The sequence below is a fragment of the Mustela erminea genome, chromosome 13 (genome assembly GCF_009829155.1).
Source record: "Mustela erminea isolate mMusErm1 chromosome 13, mMusErm1.Pri, whole genome shotgun sequence".
NCBI lineage: Eukaryota > Metazoa > Chordata > Mammalia > Carnivora > Mustelidae > Mustela > Mustela erminea.
Window position 1 is genome coordinate 44,727,941 of NC_045626.1, and position 23,105 is coordinate 44,751,045.

General features: G+C 36.4%; 1 protein-coding gene across 4 annotated transcripts in view; it reads right to left on the reverse strand.

Moving 5' to 3' along the window:
- TAF4B (TATA-box binding protein associated factor 4b) overlaps positions 1-23,105 on the reverse strand; it is a 146,842-nt gene that overhangs the window by 98,337 nt on the left and 25,400 nt on the right. For all 4 annotated transcript variants that reach the window (XM_032310461.1, XM_032310460.1, XM_032310459.1 and 1 more), the window contains exons 7-9: positions 19,821-20,435; positions 10,427-10,562; positions 9,639-9,744 (exon numbers count right to left, since the gene is read on the reverse strand). In XM_032310461.1, the coding sequence (XP_032166352.1) occupies positions 9,639-9,744; positions 10,427-10,562; positions 19,821-20,435 (857 nt within the window). The remainder of the gene's footprint in view (positions 1-9,638; positions 9,745-10,426; positions 10,563-19,820; positions 20,436-23,105) is intronic.

Below are 23,105 nucleotides of genomic sequence, written 5' to 3' on the forward strand. Positions count from 1 at the left end.
GTTCGAGTTCAAGGTTTTTGAGGCTGCCAATATTCAGGGTGAAAGCCACGTTCCTATAAAAGAACTGAGGCACAAAGAAGCAGACTTGACATTGTGTGATTTTTCATTCAAAGCACTGAACACTGAGGCTCTGCAAAAAGTTTATGAAGAGTACTCTGAGAAGGATTCTGGGAGATGGCAGAAGAGCATCAGGAATCTGTCTGGTATAACTACTTTGGAACTTTTGAATCTTTTGAAGGCTTCCAACTTCCAGGGGAAGGTTTGTAAGAAATTGGGGTTTTGGTCAATTTTGGCTGTTATTTGGCAAGGGCTACCCATCCCCCAGGCTCCAGCCCTGGTGCAAAGAGCAATGCACATGTATTGGAGCAGTCTGTACACAGCTTGTGGCAACTAGGGTAGGGCGGGGGCGGGGAGGAGAAATTGTCCTCCAATTATCAGGAATATATGCTCAAATCACAGATTGTTTCTTCTGATCTCAGTGGTGCAGACTATGAGGTGGGTGGCCATTGTTGCTGCTACTTCTCCCTCTGTTTGCAAAGCCCTCATCCTCTAGCCAAAGTGACTTCTAAGGCATTTAAAGGGCCAGTCCCATTTTCCCCCATACCCTCATTTTCTTCTTTTGAAAGCCAGATATGAAAGATTAGGACATTCAAAGGCAACTGCATACATAGGGGAAATAAGAAAGTCACCAGACACGCCCAGGGAAAAATCAAAAGCTAAAACAATCTAAAATCTAAAGTTTATACGTTAAGTTGATCCTACAACAAAAACAAAACACACACACACACACACACACACACACACACACAAAAGACAAAAGGCAACAAGCCCTAGGGAATGGGAAGAAGGTAATTTCCAGGGACACTACATTATTAGAGTCAAATGTCCAATTTCAACAGAAAATCGTGAGACATACAAAGAAATAGGAAAGTATGACCGATTAAAAGGAAAAAATAATCCATAGAAACTATCTCTGAAAAAGACCCCAAGATAGATGTACTAGACAAAGACTTCAAAATAACTGTTTTAAAGATGCTCAAAAAACAGGGACATCTGGGTGGCTCAGTGGGTTAAGCGTCTGTCTTCGGCTCAGGTCATGATCTCAGGGTCCTGGGATCAAGCCCCGAATCAGGCTCTCAGCTTGGCAGGGAGCCTGCATCTCCCTCTCTCTCTGCCTGCCTACTTGTCATCTATCTGTCAAATAAATAAAATCTTAAAAAAAAAAAAAAAAAGATGTTAAAAAAACAAATGGAAGATATGAGGAGAGCCAAAAAAATTATGTATGAAAAAAATGGAAGTAACAATAAAGAGAAAATCTAAGGGGCACCTGGATGGCTCAGACGGTTAAACACTGACATTGGTTCAGGTCAAGATCTCAGGGTCCTGGGGTGGAACCAAGCATCGGGCTCCCTGCTCAGCTAGGAGTCTGCTTCTCCCTCTCCCTCTGCCCCTCACCCCCTGGCCTGTGCTTTCTCTCTCTCTCTCTCTCTCTCAAGTTAAAACAAACAAACAAAAAAAACACAAGAATGATCTCATATCAACAAAATAATTTTACAATTTCAGGAACTAGAAAACTAAAGGACAATCTAAACCCAAAGTAGCATAAGGAAGGAAAAATAAAAATTAGAACAAAAATAAACAAAAGAGAATAGAAAAACAATAAGGAAAATTAACCCCAAAGTTGGTATTTGAAAAGATAGAAAAATGAACAAAACTTTAGCTAGACTAATAAATAAAAAGAGACTTGAATGAACTAAAAACTGAAATGAAAGTAGAGACATCACTACTGATTCTGAAGAAATAAAAAAAAAATAGAGAATACTAAGAAAACTATATGCAAAAAAAGAGAATAAACTAGATCAAATGGACAAATTCCTAGAAACACAAAAACTACCAAAAAAATCACAAAGAAAATCTAAATAGATCAATAACTACTAAGGAGACTGAGTTAGTAATCAAAAAATCTCCCAACAAATAAAAGCTCTGGCTCCACTGCGAATTATACCAAACATTTAAAGGAGAACTAATATCAAATCCTCTAAAACTTTTCCAAAAAACTGAAGAGGAGAAGATACTTCCTAACCCATTCTATGAAGCCAGCATTACCATGATACTAAAGCCAGACAAAAATACCATAAGGAAACTAAAAATTGGTGTGCCTGTCTGACTCTGTTGGTACAGCATGTGACTCTTGATCTTAGAGTTGTGAGTTCAAGATCCACATTAGGCATAGGACTTAGTTTAAAAAAAGAAAAAAGTGGGGGAGGGCACCTAGGTGACACAGTTAAGTGTCCAACTCTTGGTTTCATCTCAAGTCATGATCTCAGAGTAGTGAGATCAAGCCCTGCCTTGGGCTCTGTGCTCAGTACAGACTCTGCTTAAAACTGTCTCTTCTTCTCCCTCTGCCCCTCACCTGCCCACGCTCTCTGTCTCTCAAATGAATATTTTTTAAAAAATTAAAAACATTTAAAAGAAAACTATTGACCAATATCCCTTATGAACAATGATGCAAAATTCCTCAACAAAGTACTAACAAACTGAATTCGACAGCATATTAAAGGATCATACACCAAGACTAAGTGGGATTTATTCCTGGAGTACAAAGATGGCTCAATAGACAAATCTGATCAATTTAATACAGAAATAAAAATTTAACAAAAAGGAGGGGGAAAAGCCTCTGATCCTCTCAACTGATGTTGAAAAATAGTTTTACAAAATTCAACACCTTTTCATGATAAAAACATTAAAAAAACCAGGAATGGAAGCAAAGTTATCTCAACATAATAAACAACATATGAAAAACTGGGGCACCTGGGTGGCTTAAGTGGGTTAGGCCTCTGCCTTCGGCTCGGGTCATGGTCTCAGGGTCCTGAAATCGAGCCCCGCATCAGGCTCTCTGCTTAGTGGAGAGCCCACTTCCCCCACTCTCTCTCTGTCTGTCTCTCTGCCTACCTGTGATCTCTGTCAAATAAGTACATAAACTCTTTTTTAAAAAATGTATGAAAAACACACAGTGAAAAACATATTCAATAATGAAAGACTGAAAACTTTGCCTCTAAGATCAAGAACAAGATAAAGATGTTAACTTTGGCCTCTTCTATTCAACCTGGTAGTGGAAGATCTAGTCAGAGCAATTACACAAGAAAAGAAGTAAGAGAATCCAAATTGGAAAGGAAGAAGTAAAATTATCTCCATTCCCACAGACAACATGTTCCCATGTGTTAGAAAACCCTAAAGATTTCACAAAAAGTTAGAATTAATAAATGCACTGAACAAAGTAGCAGGATACAAAGTCAACACACTAAAAAATCAGTTACATGGAGCACCTGGGTGGCTCGGTCATTAAGCATCTGCCTTCAGCTCAGGTCATGATCCCAGGGTTCTGGGATCAAGTCCCACATCAGGCTCCCTGCTCAACCAGGAAGCCTCTTCTCCCTCTCCCTCTGCCTGCCAACTCCCCCTGCTTGTGTTGCCTCTCTTGCTGTGTGTGTCCCTCTGTCGAATAAATAAAATCTCTAAAAAAAATTTTTTTTAAATCAGTTACATTTCTATACATTAACAATGGACAATTTGTGAAGGAAATAAGAAATTACATTTACAATAGCATCAACAAAAATAAATAGTAATAAATTTAACCAAGAAGCCAAAAGACTTGCACAATGAAAACTATAAAATGTTGAAAGAAATTAGACATAAATGAATAGAAATGCCCCATATTCACAGACTGCAAATATTACTAAGATGTCATGTTACCCAGAACAATCTACAGATGTAATGCAATCCTCTATCAAATCCCAGTGACATTTTTTGCAGAAATAGAAAAACCCAACTTACAATTCACATGGAACTCAATGGACCCTGAATAGCCAAACAATCCAAAAAGAAAGATGGAAGACCCACTTCCTGATGTCAAAATTTACTACTATGCTATAGAAATCAAGATAGTGTGGTACTAACATAAAGACTGACAAATAACCAAATGAAACGGAACAGAGAATACATAAATAAACCCTTACATATTATGTTCAAATGATTTTTGACAAGGGTGCCAAGACTTTTCAGTGGGTAAGGATACTATTTTTAGCAATACTATAGAGATGAAGAAACTGGATATCTACATTAAAATGGGTGATGCTGGACCTTTACCTAATTCCATATATAAAAATAACTGAAAAAAGGATCAAAAACCAGAAAGGATAAAAAAAATATAGGACCAAAAACTGTAAAACTCTTAGAAGAAAACAGGACAAAAGCTTTACGACATCGGATTTGGCAATAATTTCTTGGATATAACACCAAAGGCACAAGCAACAAAAGAATATTAAACAAACTGGATTTCACAAATTTTGTGCTTCAAAAGACATTAACTTTAGAGTAAAAAGGCAATCCACAGAGGAAAATATTTGCAAATCATACATCCAATAAGGGAGAAATATACAGAATATAAAATTCAATAACAAAAAAATCTGATTATAAAATGGGCAAAGTACTAGAAAGTTATCCAAAGAAGATATACAAATGGCCAATAAGCACAAGAAAAGATGCTCAACATCACTAATCATTAGGCAAATGCAAATCAAAACCACAAAGAAATACCACCTACATCTATTATGAAGACTATTACCAAAGAAAACAAAACCAGAAAATAACAAGTGTTGGCAAGAATGTGGAGAAATTTGAACTCCTGTGCACTGTTGACGGGAATGTAAAATGGTACAACTGCTGTGGAAAACAGAATAAGAGATCCTCAAAAAATTAAAAATAAATACCATATGATCCCATAACTCCATTTCTGGATATATAAAATTCTGACTTATGCTACAACATGGATCAATCTTTGAGGACATTATTCTAAGTGGAATAAGCCAGTCACAAAAAGACAAATACTGTGTAATTCCATTTACATGAGACTGTTGTAGTCAAAATCACAAAGATAGAAAAGTAGAATGTTGGTTGCCAGGGGCTGGTGGGGGGAAGGGAAGAATGAGGACTAATTGTTTAAAAGGTGGTTTCATTTTATAAAATGAAAAGAGTTCTGGAGATAGATAGTATGATGGTTGTATAACAACATGAATGTACTTACTGCCACTTAAAAATGGTTAAGATGGTGAATTTTCTGTTATGTATATTTTCCCCAAAAAAATTTTTTTTAAAGATTTTATTTATTTATTTGACAGAGATCACAAGAAAGCAGAGAGGCAGGCAGGGGGGTGGGGAAGCAGGCTCCCTGCTGAGCAGAGAGCCCGATGCGGGGCTCAATCCCAGAACCCTGGGATCACGACTTGAGCCAAAGGCAGAGGCTTTAACCCACTGAGCCACCCAGGCACCCCCAAAATTTTTTTAAAAACGGAAAAATTAAGAATTAAGACAGTTTACAACAACAACAACAAAAGCATGGTGAATTTTAAGCACTCTTAAAGTACAGAGGAAATAAAAATTGGGGTTCAGAGTCCAACAAAGAGAAAAGCACCCTAACTCTTAGTTGAAACTCTTAAGGGACTACATCCTGGAGCTAGGAGAACCAAAGGGACACAGAATCTTGGAAAGATTACAACCTAGCTTTGAACCAGCTCAATTACTGACTATATTGAGGCAATCTGCTCCTCTACTGCCAAACACAAAATTGGGCAAATTCTCTTTCTGGAGGTAACTAATCCAAAACTCCATAATTATTTTTTAAACATATCTGACACTGACTCAAAAAAAATTACTAGGTGGAGACCAAGAAACAGGACAAAAAAGCCAGGTAAAAGACAGACTTACAGTTAACATGGATATTAGCAATATTAAAATAAGCATGATTAATTGTAAGAACACAGAAGATAAAATACTTCTACCAGCTCAGTTGGTTAAGCATCCACTCCTGAGACTCTGGATTTTGGCTCATGTCATGATCTCAAGGTTGTGAGATCAAGCCCTCCCTTGCCTTGGCTCTGTGCTGGGGTGTGGAGCCTGCTAAAGATTTTTTCTCTCTCCCCACTGCTGCTACCCCACTCCCTGCCCAGAAAAAAAGATACCTCCATCAGATAACAATAATATTTTAAAAAAGAAATGGCACTTATGATTTCTGGTAAGGGCAGAGTTAACTTGATTAATAATTACAAAATCAACATACAACTTTTAAAAAGGCAACCATTTTAAAAAGACAAATCTGGGGCACCTAGGTGGCTGAGTCAATTAAGCTTCTGCTTTCTGCTCAGGTCAAGATCCCAGTGTCCTGGAATCAAGGCTGCATCCTGCTCCTTGCTCCACAGGGGGTCTGCTTCTCCCCCTCTCTCTACCCCTCCCCATGCCTGCATGTATACTCTCCTTCTCTAAAATAAAAATATTTTTTAAAAAATAATAAAAATAAAAGAGATAAATCTATGAGCCCCTGGGTGACTCAGTCAGTTAAGCATCCATCTTTTGGTTTTGGCTCTTATCATGATCTTGGGGTCCCGGGACTGAACCCCATGTTGGGCTCCCCACTCAGCAGGGAGCCTGCTTGAGATTCTTTCCCTCTGATACTACCCTCAAGCTCACTCTCCCTCCCTCTCTTTCTTTAAAATAAATGTCTTAAAATTAAAAATATAAATCTAAACTACAATGACAGGAAACTCTTCAGTGGCTGGCTGGAGTGTAACAAGGGGACTGGCTAGGAAAGAGCACCAGGAAGCTTTTGGGGTGTTGAAAATAGTCTATGTATCTTGACTGACACAGACTAAACACACTGCTTTAGAAAACAATGATGTCTGCCTAGATGTCCATCTTCTAACATTTCCTCCCAAAACAACACAAAATAAGGAAAACCACAATGTCAGCATAACTCAAAGAATATCCAAACTTCAAAATAAATATAAATGGAAAAAAAAAAAAAGGGGGAAACAAATCCCACTGAAGGTTCTCTTGTCCTCTGCCAATCAGTTCTCCACACACTCACTCCCTGACCCACCTATGTGCTCCTACATCATCTGACTTAAGGCCTGTGGAAAAATCAGACTAAGAAAAAACTGCTGTAAAGAGGCCAGAGAATTGGTGGCAGTGGCAGGCATAAGGATGAAATATTCTATCAGAAGACAAAGTACATCCCAAATCAGAAAATAATAAAAAGATATCCTAGTAGATCACAGTATGAGCTACATTTAATTAAACTTCACAGACTTACATATGTAAGCTTAGGGGTGGGGAACGAAAATGGGGAAAGGAAAAACTCATATAGTGCTGCAGACAAGAGAATCAAGGAGGTTTTTCATAGGCCAAGAGATGCAACCAAAACCCTATCAAGACACATTCAAGAACAGTGTAAAAACAATGAAGAAAATGAAAAGAAGATGAAAGAGATAAAACAAGATCAGAAGCAAAATAATGGGAAGTAAGGAAAGTAAAAAGAATAAAATCCATACTACCGCACTCCATGGAGAGTAAAACATAAAACAATGGGCTAGAACTAATATTTCAAACCACAATCCAAGAAAACTTCACAGACATTTATTTAAGAGACCAGAATCCACATATTAAAAGGGCCAACTGGTAACCTGGGAAAGTGAAGTCAGAATGGTCAATGTCTCACTGTACATCTTAATATAAAAATATTAGATTTCAAAGATAAATAAATTCTCAAGGCCTAAATAAATAATAAAACAAATATCAAGACAATAGTAGAGAAGCATTTTTAAAAATGCAATACAAAATGTTAATTTCAAATCCAGCCAGCTGTCCTTCAAGTATGGAGGACACTGAAACTGTTTTTAACATATAAGAATTTAGAATATTCTATACCAAAAGAGCCTTTCTTGAGTATATGAACTTCATCCAACCAAGAGATAACTAAGAAAAATTCAGAGAAAGGACTGAAGATGATCATTTTAATATAAAAGTAGACGTACAGGGGCGCCTGGGTGGCTCAGTTGGTTAAAGCCTCTGCCTTCAGCTCAGGTTAAGATCTCAGGGTCCTAGGGTCCAGCCCCACATCTGGCTCTCTGCTCAGCAGGGAGCCTGCTTCTCCCCCCCTCTCTCTCTCTGTCAAATAAATAAAATCTTAAAAAAAAAAAAAAAGTAGACCAATAACTAAAAACCGGTGGAGATGAGGAATAAAGACTAAAGTACAGGGCGCCTGGGTGGCTCACTGGGTTAAGCCGCTGCCTTCGGCTCAGGTCATGATCTCAGGGTCCTGGGATCGAGTCCCGCATCGGGCTCTCTGCTCAGCGGGGAGCCTGCTTCCTCCTCTCTCTGCCTGCCTCTCTGCCTACTTGTAATCTCTCTCTGTCAAATAAATATAAATAAATAAATAAATAAATAATCTTTAAAAAAAAAAAAAGACTAAAGTACAAATGTTTTTATATTGTGACAAAGAAATGACACAACTAAAACTGGGAAAAGGTTGAGGAAAAAGAAAGTGGATTTTTGTATAGGTAATAGGCAGAAATTAAAGAATATCAATACAAGAAGGACAAACTTAAAACTGTAATGCTTCTGGAATAAAGCGTAGGAGATAATCTTTGTAAGCTAGAGTTGCACAAACATTTCTTGGATAAAACATGAAAAGCATAATTTACAAAGAAAAACAATGAACTGAACTTTAGCAAAATTAAATGTTTGCTCTGTGAAAGACACTGGTGAGCAATGATGTAACACACTACAAAGAAATTTTTCCCAAATCACTCCATGGCAAAAGACATGAATCTTGGATACATAAAAATGCTAAAAACTCAACCATATGAAAACAAATAACTCAGTAAGAAAAACTGGGCAAAACATTTGAACACAGACTTCACTGAAGAAGGTATATGGATAGCAAATAAATACAAGAACAGATGCTCAAGGTCTTTAATCATTAGGAAAATGCAAATTAAAATCACAAAAATAACCACAATATACTTATTAGGATGGCAAAAATCAAAAGAACTGACAATACCAAGAGCTGACCAAGTTGAAGAGCAAATGAACTCTTATCATTGCTGGTAGAAATGCAAAATCGTAGTTCCTTTGGTAAACAGTTTGGTAGTTTCTTAAATAGTTAAACACATTCCTAGTGATCCAACAGTCATATTCCTAGATATTTACTACAGAGAAAAGAAAAACTATGTTCACATAAAAATCTGTATATAAATGTTTATAGCAGCTTTACATATTATTGTCAAAAAGCAGAAATGACCCAATGTCAATCAACAGGAAAAAGGATAGATTTACATTTATACAAAGATTACTTCTCACCAATATAAAAGAACACTCTTCTAATATTCAAAATGATATGAATGAATCTCAAAAACATGCAGAGTGAAAAAAGATGCAAAAAGGTTAATGTAATTTTTCATTTATGTGAAGTTTAAGAATAGACAAAATTGATCTATAGAGACGGATGTAAGAATAGCAGCTGCTGGAGGGAGGGGTCAGAGGTAATTGATTTGAAAGGAGCATGAAGGTGAAGGATATATTCAGTATCTTGATTATACAGGGATATATGCTTATCAAAATTCATAGAAATATATACTTAAGATTTGTGTGCTTGTTTATAAATTATACTCAATAAAGTACTGTCAGCTTTTTAAGGCATCAATATATTTACTTCATAAGTATTATTCTTTCATCTTTTCTTAACCAGATTAAATTTTAACTATTTCCTTTAACGAGACCAAATTTTAACTATTTATTTTCTTTACCTGAAGGATGTTGTTCCATTTTCTTTTACTTTATTGTTCTGAACAGGAGATGCTTGGAGTGACAGAATCTTATTTCCTGTCAGGGTAATTTGCTTTAGAATGGAAGCTATACAAACAACGGAAGAAAGAAAAATGAACTTTTTAAAAAAAATCATGCCATATTAGGAAAAATGCAGAATAACAGCTTTTAGTATACACAAAATAATCAAAGAAAATTTCAAGCTGTCCTAGAACTATGTTTAAATTCAAAAATGACAATGAATATATTCCCTGAACAAGCAATCATTTATAAAATCAAGACATATCCATTTCTTTTTAAATAGTCTTCAAACAGTCTACAGAATTACCGGCATTATAAAAACATGCAGAAAAAGTGACAGGTGATAAATGTTAATAATATATCATTTATATTTGTAGATTTAAAAAACATATGAAATCTCTAACTTTTACATGTAAGAATGATTTCAAACTTAGAAAAAGTACAGTCTAAAAAGAAATAAAGTTATAGCAATTTTTATGTTAAAAAAGTGCTTTACTTAAAAAGAGGTTATTCTAATTCCAAAATACCATGAGCAGCTGCTTCTTTTATTCTAAAGCAACACATATCCCTAAAAAGTAGGCTATGTATGTACAAAGGATGTACTAATAAATGTTTATTTTTCAGCCCTCCCTCCTAGGTCTTATTTAAAAGACTATCTTCTCTTAATATAACAATAAAAAAAGAGAATACAAAAATCCCATCATATTCCAAACCCAGTGTGATGAGGCAGGGATGGATTGGGGTCTACCTGGAGGAAACTGGCTGGTAGGTATTGCGGTGCTCACTGGCATCTTCTTCGGTCCAGATTTCTGAATCGTCAATGCTGAGGAATGGGAAAGTGTGGTCACTTGTTTTGCAACACCTCCTGAAGGCTGCTGGACTACCTGAAACAATGAGAACTATTAATACAGTCATTCAACTAAACCTGCTTTAGAAAAGAACAAGCTTTCAGCTGTAACAGTAAGAAGTGACTGTGCTCACTTAACTGTAAATATACCTTTACATCAGCAAAATGAAAGTCTACTTAAAATTTATATTTGTACATCACAAAATTATCTTGTTCAATATCACACAATGTATTTTATTTTTAGAGTGGAATTCAAATTTGCATTATATACTGCCCAACTTAAACCTCCATTTGGGTCCTATTTTCATTTTTTAACTTATGGAAATTTTCAAATATATACAAAAGTAGAGAGAAAAATAAAATGAAACCACCTATTCCATTATTACCCAGCTTCAAAAATGATTAATTCTTTACCAATCCTGTTTTATCCATTCCCACTCATTTTCTCACCATCCTCAAATATTTTTAAAAAAACCCCAGTATATCTTTTATCCCTAAATATTTCAAAATATATTTCTAAAAGATAAGAACTTTTAATGAGCTGCTTCTTACAAGTCTCTGACAAAAAACAATTCTAGGGCAGTCTCCAAGAGAACAGTTCAAGAAATCCAGAGGGCAAGGGTTAGGGATAAAATAAGAGATATTAAAATAATAGTAGGGCCTTATTTTTAGCTCAAAGAAGGAAAGTCAAAATAGCAGAGCTTCATTTTTTCACTTCAAAAAAGAAAAAGTCCACTATTGATAGTGAACTACTTAAAAGTCCTTAAACTCAGATATGGCTAATATAAGTAATTCAGGAGAAAGATTTCTGAACAGATTTGGGGGATAGGATTTATTCTGTTCTCTAATTTGTTGTAAATAAAATACAAAATTTAGTTGTATTAGTAAACAAAACTAACTCACAAGAAACTCAAAATGCCCCAGTAAAGAATCCCATGGGAACTAAAACGCATATAGAAGAAATACAAGTTGGAATAATTTAACTGCCATCATTCTATAAAAAGACACTCTTGAAGGACAGAATGAACTCTTGAAAACAATGATGTATTTCAGTAAATTGAGATTATAAACTGACTTGCATTGTAAAGTATTAGGGGTCAGATTTATGCTCTACAAAGTAACAATTTGATAGATGAACACATAAAAGAAGATATGGTATACATACAACGGAATAGTACTCAGCTACAAAAAGAATAAAATCTTGCCATCTGCAACAACATGGATGGACCTAAGACAGTATTATACACTAAGTGAAAAAAGTCACAAACTTCCAGTTATAAAATAAGACACATGAATACAATATATAATATATAGAATACAGTTAATATTTTAATAACTTTGTATGATGACAGATGATACCTATGTTTAGTGTAGTAATCACTTCCTAATGTATTTAAATGTTGAACATTACTATGTTGTATGTTGAAACTAATACTGTGGGGGCGCCTGGGTGGCTCAGTGTGTTAAAGCCTCTGCCTTCGGCTCAGGTCATGATCCCAGGGGCCTGGGGTCGAGCCCCACATTGGGCTCCCTGCTCAGCAGAAGCCTGCTTCCTCCTCTCTCTCTACCTGCCTCTCTGCATACTTATGATCTCTGTCAAATAAATAAATAAAATCTTTAAAAAAAAAAAAAAAAGAAACTTAATACTGCGTATCAACTGTACTTCAAAAAAAATTTTTATATGTGTATGCATAGAGAAAGGTCTATAAGTCAAAAAACAAACTGATTATTTCCTAGGATTCTACTGCAGGGTAATTTTGTTTTCTACTTTGTGTATTTATTATATATTTTACAGGTATCTACATTACTTGCTTTTTTATGATTAGCATAAGCTACATTTATAATTAGAAAAATAATAAAACTGAATTTTCAAATAACTAAAAATGAGAATATTATTAGAAAAAAATAAATTCTACAAAATAATATACATTCAGAGTCACATTATGCATTCAGACTGAAACTCAACAGAAACAATCTAACAATTCTGGCTTATCTTCCTATTCATATTTTCTTCCTTAATATCCTTTATTAAGTATGCTTTTCCAGTATTTTAATTGTGAAAAACAGTAATAAAATATTAGTGAAGTGTTTATGAGTTAATCTTCATACCATTTGGATAGGTACTCAAATAACAGACAAAAGGCCTGCCCTGGAGGTGGACACAGCCTGGCTGTGTGCACCCTCAGCTATAAAGAGTGGGGGATGGGGCGAAAAGGGGTGGGCCCCATGAGACCTCAACACCAGTGTGCAGCCCTGGCAAGAACAAGCTGGGCAAAGCAAGCCTCAGTGCCTCAGTGCCCACTGTAGGATCCCGGGTGTGCCTCACTCTGCCTACAGCGCAACTGGGGTCAAGATCATACATGCAGAGGAAGGCAAATATGCTGGTTAAAAATATATAGAGGCACATGGATGGCTAAGTGGTGGAGCAAGCGACTCTTGATCTTGGGGTTGTGAGTTCAAGCCCCACCTTGGTGTAGTGATTAAATAAAACCTCAAAAAAGTGCACATATATATATCCCTAACTTTACAAATTATATTTATATTATTACATATATATTAAATATAGACATATATATTATATGTGATATTTATATATATCATGAAGTTCTGAGCTGGGATTTAACAATCCTGGATCCCTCTCATTCCATATCTTAATAACTATAACACTTGAAGCAGCATATGTGTGGAATACTCCTGCACACTTGCCAAACAAAATAAAATACAATGAATGAGAAAGTATAAGTGAATTCATTATTATTCTTTCAAAGAAGTACCATTTAAAACAACAGTGTTAGAATAGCATTTATGGAGACTGAAATCATCATAGATTGAAATTCACCTAAAGAGGTATTTACTCCTACTTGGCAAGCAAAAGAAAGAGCTATTATATTTTTAAAAACTTAAGTCCTTTACTTAATTTCCCTCCAAAAGGCCACTAGACAGGAAAATCAATAAATAGTACATACCTTAGCCTTTCCTTTTGACACATCAAATTCTGATGTTTTATTTGGATGTTAACATAAAATAATGTTCTAGTAATTTACAGAAATACAGGTCTAGTGCTTCACAGTATTACCTGGGGTTTTTTTAAAGACTTTATTTATTTACTTATTTATTTGAGAGAGAGAGATTGAGAGAGTGAGAGAAGGAGAGAGAGAGAGAGAGAGAGAATGACAGGGGGAAAAGGGTCAGAGGGAGAAGAAGACTCCCCACTCAGCAGGGAGCCTGATGCAGGACTTGATCGTGGGACTCCACAATCATGACCTGAGCCAGAGGCAGTTGCTCAACCAACTGACCCACCCAGGTGCCCATTACTTTTACATTAATTATGATTTTTACATTATGCTCCGGGATATCAGACAAGGAACTATTCATAAATTTCATAGGGAAAGGTTGCAAAGAAACACAAGTGCGGATGAAACAAATAGATAAGGATGCCTTACTTTTTTTTTTTTTTTTAAGATTTTATTTGAGAGAGAGAGAGCACATGCGAGCAGGGGGTGGGGAGAAGGAAAGAATCTCAAGCAGACTCCTCACTAAACGAGGAGCCTGATGGAGATTGATCTCACAACCCTGAGATTATGACCTGAGCCAAAATTAAGAGTCCAGCACTTAACCAACTGAGCCACCCAGGTGATCCCATCCCTTACACTTTCCTTTCCCTGTATTTCAATCTTCACCTACTCCCCTGTTCATAAATACACAACAATCAAATTCTTACCTCTAATCAAGTAGTACATACACACACAGTGATTGGAATCAAGGTATTATCTCCTCTAATTTCTACATAATATTCAGTCTGTGATTACTGGCATGCACTTGGTAGGCTGAGTTCTAGAAAACAGAGGACCCTAACTATACAAAAGCTGCAGCTTTATAGTCAGAAAATACATGTTAGTTGCTAACTATTTCTCAGTAACAGCCAATACGTGGTTCTTGTACCACTATTTCCTTATCTTCTGGGACAATGGCATACGTCACTAAATGGCATCACTTCTATATACCTTATCCAGTCTCAGAATCTTAACATAGAGCTCCAGTAAAATCCTACAAAGAAAGTTGAAACTTGGGCACCTGGGTGGCTCAGTTGGTTAGGCAATTGCCTTCAGCTCAAGTCATGATCCTGGAGCCCCAGGATTGAGGCCCGCATCGGGCTCCCAGCTCCATGGGGAGTCTGCTTCTCCCTCTGACCTTCTGCTCTCTCTCTCTCAAATAAATAAATGAAATCTTTAAAAAAAAAAAAAAAAAAAAAAAAGAAAGAAAGAAAGAAAAGAAAGTTAAAACTTGCTTTGCCATACACAGTCTATATTAAAACTCAATCTTGATAAACTTCAGAATACACTGTTTCTTTCATTTAAAGGGCCTTCTAAACACTTAAAAATGTGCTCAAATGAATTCTTAATTATATTACCAGCCTTTATAGGACTCTATAAATGCTGCTTAAAATTGAGAACCTATCAATTTCTGTTAAAAACTTAAATGTGCTTATTGTATGATTTGATTTATAAGAAATTCTAGAACAAGCAAAAATAACCTGTGGGAGAAAATTGTCTACCTTTCCTCTCACTCTTAACAGAATGCAGAAAGAGAAAGTGCTTAAATCTAGATCCTTAGGTCAGTTCAATATGAAAATGAGAGTGAACTACTTGAGCCAATGAAGTAATTAATGAGTAGGGAGAAAAGAAACAAGATCAATTTTTACTTCAAGTTCTCTAATAAAAACACTGGCCACCAGCATACTCAGAAACTAAATTTGTACCTTGAAAATACTTCTGTCCAGTGAAAACTGAAGTCAGAGTCAGTCAGCAGAATTATGTCTCATAGCCTATTTCATATAAAAATGTATTTGTTGAAAATTCTTTAATGTTCTCCCTTACTTTAAAATAATTAGGTAGCAGAAGAAAATATGATGTACAAAAACACATTTCTTCCTAATATTCTGGATTACTTTGTTTTAGGAGACCATCTTTACTTCAATATAATGAAATGGAAAATGACCACATTTAATAATATACTAATTTTTTTTGTCCTATATCTACAAAAGAGTAATATTTGGAGAATGTTGAACATACTGACCATTTATTTATCAAATGTCAACAATTCTGTTAAGAAGAAATGCAAGTAAAAGAGTCACTCAGGGAAATACAGATCTGAAATAGGGAATATATCCATGATAATACTAAAACTTTCTGCCCTATCTCTTAATATTAAGTATTTCTGGGCACCTGGGTGACTCAGTCAGTTAAGCCTCTGCCTTTGGCTCAAGTCATGATCCCAGAGTCCTAGGATTGAGCCCTAAGTCCGGCGCCATGCTCAGAGGAGAGACTGCTTCTCCCTCTACCCCTCCTCGCCAACTGTGATCTCTCCCTCTCTCCCTCTCAGATAAATAAATAAAATCTTTAAAAAAATAAATAGGTATAAAATATTTTAAAAGATACTCAAGTGATATATAAATATAAGATTACTAGCAAGAGTAACAACATTCAGTTTACTCTCTAAATTTTTTTCCTCTCAGCTTTTTTTTCTAAAAATACAGACCAGGAATCTTGAATTAACTTTCTCATTCATGAATTTTACTTTCTGAGTGCCAGTGGATGGAGTCATTGCCTGAAGGAAAGGCCTCTTTTTGGTAGCACTGAACAGAATTGAGATCCTTTTTATGGGTCATAAGCGATTCTTGAATCATTGCTAATCTTTATTGAACATCTATATCGTATTAGTTCCTGAAGTGAAATAACACTTTATAGCTCTGTAGAGTTTTAAAAACATGTATGTCATGTATTAACTGTAGGTTTTTAAATAATTTTATAATGAAGAAAAGGCAGGGAGAAAACCAAGAATCCAGAAACATTAAGTGACCCATCCACTGGCACTCAGAAAGTATTGAATCTTAGACTAAAACCCAGGGTCTTTCCCATTAGGATATGGTACTAATGAAAGAACGTCTGGGTTTCTAGAGTGTCCTGAAACAGGAAAACTTTGGCAATAGTATTTTGACAACATTTATATTTTGTATGTTTGACTTGTTATACATTAGAAACAATTTCAATCAAGAAAAAAATAAAACAGATTTTTCAGTGGGGGAAACTGGTTAGCTGATTCCAGGGAGGATAGGACTTTTGATCTCAGGATTGTGAGTTTGAGCCCCACGTTGGGTGTAAAGATTATTTAAAATCGAAAGAAAGAGAGAAAAAGAGGGCGCCTGGGTGGCTCAGTGGGTTGAGCCGCTGCCTTCGGCTCGGGTCATGATCTCAGGGTCCTGGGATCGAGTCCCACATTGGGCTCTCTGCTCATCAGGGAGCCTGCTTCCTCCTCTCTCTCTCTGCCTGCCTCTCTGCCTACTTGTGATCTCTCTCTGTCAAATAAATAAATAAAATCTTAAAAAAAAAAAAAAAAGAAAAAGAGAGAAAAAGAAAGGAAGGAAGGAAGAATGGATGGGAAAAAAAGGGAGGGAGGGACAGAAAGGAAGGAAGAAAAGAAAGAAAATCTAATGGTAAATTTTAGGATTTTTTTTACTTCCTACTTTGATTCTTTTTTTTTTTTTTAAAGATTTTATTTATTCATTTGACAGACAGAGATCACAAGTAGGCAGAGAGGCAGGCAGAGAGAGAGAGGAGGAAGCAGGCTCCCCGTGGAGCAGAGAGCCCGATGTGGGGCTCGATCCCAGGACCCTGGGATCATGACCTGAGCCGAAGGCAGAGGCTTTAACCCACTGAGCCACCCAGGTGCCCCTCCTACTTTCATTCTTAAAAAAAATGTGAAATGATTTAATTTTTCTGGTGAATTTCTGCTTTCTTGTTTGGCTTTTGTTTTAATTTTACTCCACAAATTTGATGTCTGTCAGTATTCATACCTTTCTATTTAAAATGTAAAATACCAGAGCACCTAGATACTGAAGATTCATTGTAATCTGTTTTATAACACATTTTTACCTAGGGCACAAAATAAGCCATTCTGTGTGGTAATGCCACAGAGAGGATTGAATTAGAACATTCTTTCAAATCAGCTAATTTAAGAAATTAATATTACTAAAGTTTAGTATCACTCTGTTTTCAGTGGTTCCCAAATTGGCTACTCAGACTGATGTTTAAGAGTCACTGCTTCTAAAAAGGTTTCATCTCTGAGATTAAATTCAGACAACCCAAGAGAAACTGCAAGGCATACACACTTCTTGATTTGAAAATTGAACTCAGGGTAGGAAGGGATAAAAAATGGTAAGCACTCAGGAAATGACATTACTTCCTATCTACCCAAGAGTCTGACTGCTGTCCAAACTCATCTTTCCCTTTCATCTGGTTTTTTTTTTTAAGATTTTATTTATTTATTTGACAGAGAGAGAGAAAGAGAGAGATCACAAGTAGGCAGAAAGGCAGGCAGAGAGAGAGGCAGAATCAGGCTCCCTGCTGAGCGGAGAGCCTGATACGGGGCTCAATCCCAGGAATTTGAGATCGTGACCTGGGCTGAAGGCAGAGGCTTAACCCACTGAGCCACCCATGCGCCCCTTCCCCTTCCATCTTATGCTCATAGCTGACCTCTGCCTCAAAGACCATCATCCACAGATATTCCTCTTCTCCTGATCAGACAACAAGGTTGGGAAGTTTACTTAGATTTTATTATCCCCAGAAGCAGAATAAACTAAAACAAAGAGATTCAACACACAGTCTTTAACATAAAGATTTACAAAAGCAAACAAGGCAATTACCAAAAATTAAAAGAACAGCTAGCTATTATGGTATAAGGTAAGCGAGTTTATTAAGAAATGCAGTTTTTAATTAATTCACCATGTACTCTCTCCCACAAGTTAACAATAATTTCACAGTCTGTCTTTAATAAACTAGAATGTTTTAAATACTATGAAAATAAACTCACTAAAATGAGTAAGGAGGCCAGAAAGGGAACCTCTCACACCCTATAACTAGTCACCAACTGCAGACCCCAACAGAAAGAGGGGTACCTTGTATTCCCAACAGGAAGAAGCCCATCCTTTATCTGCAGGAGGAAGAAAGATTTTCACCTTGCCCAGCAACAGCTTAGCCAATGAGAGACTGTCACAATCCAGCCAATGAGAAGCCACTGCACTTTTGTTTACTCCAGTGGACTTCTGTTTGGTTTTTTTTTTGTTTGTTTGTTTGTTTGTTTTAAAGATTTTGTTTATTTATTTGACAGAGATCACAAGTAGGCAGAGAAGCAGGCAGAAAGAGAGAGGAGGAAGCAGGCTCCTGCTGAGCAGAGATCCTGATGCAGGGCTCGATCCCAGGACCCTGAGATCATGACCTGAGCCGAAAGCAGAGGCTTTAACCCACTGAGCCACCCAGGCGCCCCTGGACTTGTTTGTAACAGCCTTTTCCAACTTCTGCCTTACCTCTGTAGGAGGCCATTCCTTTTTTTTTTTTTAACAAGGCCTTTCTTTGTTCTCTAGATCTGCCTATGGTTTTACTGTATCTTGCTTGTCCTGAATTCTAATTCTTTGCTATTCCCAAATAAACCCATTTTTGTTGGTAAAATAACAGAAAGTTTTATTTCTAAGGTTAACAACACTAATTGATAAATAGTTAAGATTTCTTTCTTTCACCTAAGAACCTCTCAACCTACCAAGTTTAGGGGAAAAAAACACAACTTCAACTCATCTACTCCCGTTTCCCTCTCCCCTTAGCACATTTTTCCTGGGAAACGTTACCATAACATTACATCTGTAATAACCTTGCCCCAAAGATTTAGTCCAAACCTAATCTTGAGGAAACAATTAGACAAAACAAAGGACATTCTGCAAACTAGTGTAGGTACTTAAAACTGTTACAACAGAATGAGCAAATACAAAAGGGCTGGGGAGCATGTTTTAGATTAAAGGAGCCTAAAGAGAAATGACAGGTAAATACAATACGCAGGTCTCTATCACAAACAATATCAGAAAAAAGGACATTATTAGCTATAACTGACACTGTTGGGACAGCTGGGAAAAAAATTATACCAGTATTAAATATTCAAGTGTAATAGTAAATGCAAGGCTGTTATGTTAAAAAAAAAAAATCATTTTCCGTAAGAGATACACAGTACTTAGAGGTACAATGTCACAACTTCTGCAATTAACTCTAAAATGTTTCAAGAAAAAGTTCTGTGTGTGTGCTTATGTGTGTGAATAGAGAGAGGGAGAGACTCTGCAATTGTGATAAAATGTTAACAACTATTCAAACTCTACTGAGGATACTCAGGGGCTCGTTTTACTAGTACTGCTAATTTTCTGAATGTTTGAAATTTTCAAAAGAAGAAACTGAAGAAGAAATGAAATGTTACTCACTAGTTGTTTGACTTTAACTGCCTGTGGAATCCCAGCTGGCTGTGAAAGGATGGGGCCTGGCTGCGCAAGTTTGATCTGTACAGGAGCAATGACGGCCTTGTCAGATGTGGTCCCAGCAGAAGTAACAACAGGTTTCACAGATGGAAGACAGATAGCTGCTGCTGAAGTTTCTCCGAAAGTTACTGATGGAAGGGCCAACGTGACTGCTGTCCCAGAGACAACTGGCTTCTCAGGCTGAAGCGAGACTGCTGTAACTGTGTTCTGAATAGATGTCACAAGCGGTTTTGGAGTCTGAAGCAAAACAGTTCCAGCTGTTGTTCCTCCTGGTACAGCAGCTGGACCCACAGAATGAAGTGTCACAACTCCAGTTTTTGTTCCCCCTGGACCAGCAAGTGGATTCAGAGTCGACACTGACACAGTACTGGGTGTTGTTGCTCCAGAAACAATGATGGGTTTTTCAGATTGGATTGAGCAAACTGTTGTTGTCACCACAGGAGAAGTTGTTGCTGTTGTGGTACAGGTAGCAATGACTACCTCATTAGAGGTCTGCTGAACACACTGCTGAATAAAGCTCTGGGAGTTGGGCATGAGTTGTCGTAAGGCAATCACACTTTTCTAGAAATAGGGGAGATAAAAGAACGTGATAACTAAACAAATTAGCTCCTAGTAAAATAGAATTACTTTTTATTTCAGAGCTTTACAACATAAGATAAATCAGAAGCATATCAGGTATTTCAGTTGAGGAAGCCTGATATCACTTGGCAGTCATATCCTAACAATATCCAGGATACAACCAATTTAAAGCCCACAAGTACTTTATTTTTCAATACAAAATTATTACCGCTCAGTATTAAATTTATTTTATATCCCTCAAGATCAATTTGGTAAAATAAAGCACTGTGTCATACTTGTTTGTATTTACTTATCCCCCATAATAGATCACTAATAATTTTCCTATCAGTAAGTTTCTATACATGACAATAGAATCTTAAAAAAAAAAGTTTTTGTTAAATAACTTTCGAACTGTGGATAAAAACAGTCTCTAAATCAAAATAAAACTAATACATGGGACGCCTGGGTAGCTCAGTCAGTTAACTGTCTGCCTTCAGCTCGGGTTATAATCCCGGAGTCTTGGAACGGAGTCGTGCATCGGGTTCCTTCCTCAGTGAAGAGCCTGCTTCTCCCTCTGCCCTGCTGCTCCCCCTGCTTGTGCTCTCTCTGTGATAAATAAATAAAAGCTTTAAAAAAAAATAAAGTAAAACAAACACGGGCAATTTCCTTAATGGAGCTAGAATATTTTCTGACTAGATTTTAAGTTGGTGTCTCTCCTTGTATCTTTCTAAAAGAGTAAAGGCAATTTGAACTAAAAAGTAGAACACTGCCTTTTCACCCCTGAGCGTTTTGTTTCTTTTGTTTTTGAGTAAGGGAAAAAAAATGGAAAAGGAGTTAGATAGCAGATTATCTTTTGGTGAATTCACGGGCTATGTGGAAGTTTCCCTATTCTGATACTTAAACAAAAGCAGTCTGACTGAATTTTAGAAGCAAATGAGAACCACTGTTATTTTCTTCCTTTTAGTTACATCTTTTACTTTTTCATTAAAAAGGATTTAGAAGTTCTTCTCTGAAGGTTTTCAAATATGTATATAAATGGTAACAAAGGAAAGTAAGAAGCAGAGAGTCTCATAATCTTTTTCCAAACTTAAAAAATAGTGGAAAACAAGCTGCTTTGGAAATATATAAAAAAATGAAGTGAACTATTAAATTTAAGCTAGAAATTTAATATGAAGGGGTCCTGAGAAAAACACAATTGGAACAAATGTTAAAATAATCAGACTCGGAGAAATTTTTACAAAAAATGTATATTAAATTAGCTCTTGATCAGCTGGTCAGAGATTAAAATCCCTCATCTCTATGCAACATTCAATGCCCCAAATGTGGGGGGGGGGGTGTCCTAAGGAAACAAATCACAAGGCTTAATAGGCCCTTAGAAAATACATACAAATCAAAAAAACTTCAGTTTTATTTGGTAACTTAAAAGTATTGTTACCTAGCAAGTAGAGTCAGATAGGATAAATTCTGGACCTCTAAGTCTGACAAAAAATTAGTCGATATAAACAATGTTTGAATATCTAAAATGAAAAATACTATAATATCTACTACGTAGTATTCTCAAAAGACAGATACGAAAAATAAGTGCAAACAATCCAAATTAAAAGTAAAGTATCTAGCATAGCATTGGACGAATAATAAGAACATACATGATTTCCTCCTTTCTCCTCCAGTATCTCCAATGAGTATGAAATACAGATAAATGTAAGAGTTGTCAGCATTAATGTAGACAACCTATTGCTCAAAGAACTTTTGCACTGAAAGGGACCCAAGGAAGAACTGCCTCTAATTTCTCAATCAAGAGGATCATCTAAAAACAGGGCACTAGTCATTTGATATTAAATATTATGCTGAACCTTCAACCTCCCTTTGCCTATCTCCTTTAGCTGAAACATTCTCAGTTTCTTTAGCCACATTTTATATCACATGATTGGCACCCTCCTAATCAATGTGCTCACTCTTCTTTTGACATTTCCATTATCTTAAGATGCTTCTGGAAATGTGCTCCATTTCCCTTCCCACTCTTTTTTTTAATGAGGCAACCAAAAGGAGTCTTCCACTACAGCGCCTCTTTCATCTCCTCTAGACAATCAAACCAAATAGTCCTCTTTAATTTTTTTAAGAAATATTTATTTATTTGGGGGACAGAGAGAGACCGAGAGAGCAAGTATGAGCAGGAGCAGCAGAGGGAGAGGGAGAGAGAATCTTGAGTGCACTCCACACTGAGCCCGACCGAGGGCTCAATCTTACAACCCTGAGATCACGACCGGAGACAAAACCAAGAGTCTAAGCGCCCCTAAGCGCCCCTAAACCAAATATTTCTAATGGCCACTCCTCGTTCCACTATTTCAAAATTTATGGGATAATTCTGTGATTCATTGTAATTCCAGTTCTTTAATGATTTTTAAAATTTCAACTTGATTCCTCTTCAGCTTCTGCGTATCCAAAAAAATCTATTTTTATAGTCTCTTGTTATCAAATTACTGTTTCACATCAAAATTCTATTTAATTCAACAAATCTTAGAAAAGAGTATGCTTACTAACAACATAAGTCAATTTTTAAAAAGATTTTATTTATTTATTTGACAGAGATCACAAGTAGGCAGAGAGGCAGGCAGAGAGAGAGGGGAACCAGGCTCCCCACCAAGCAGAGAGCACAATGCAGGGCTCAATCCC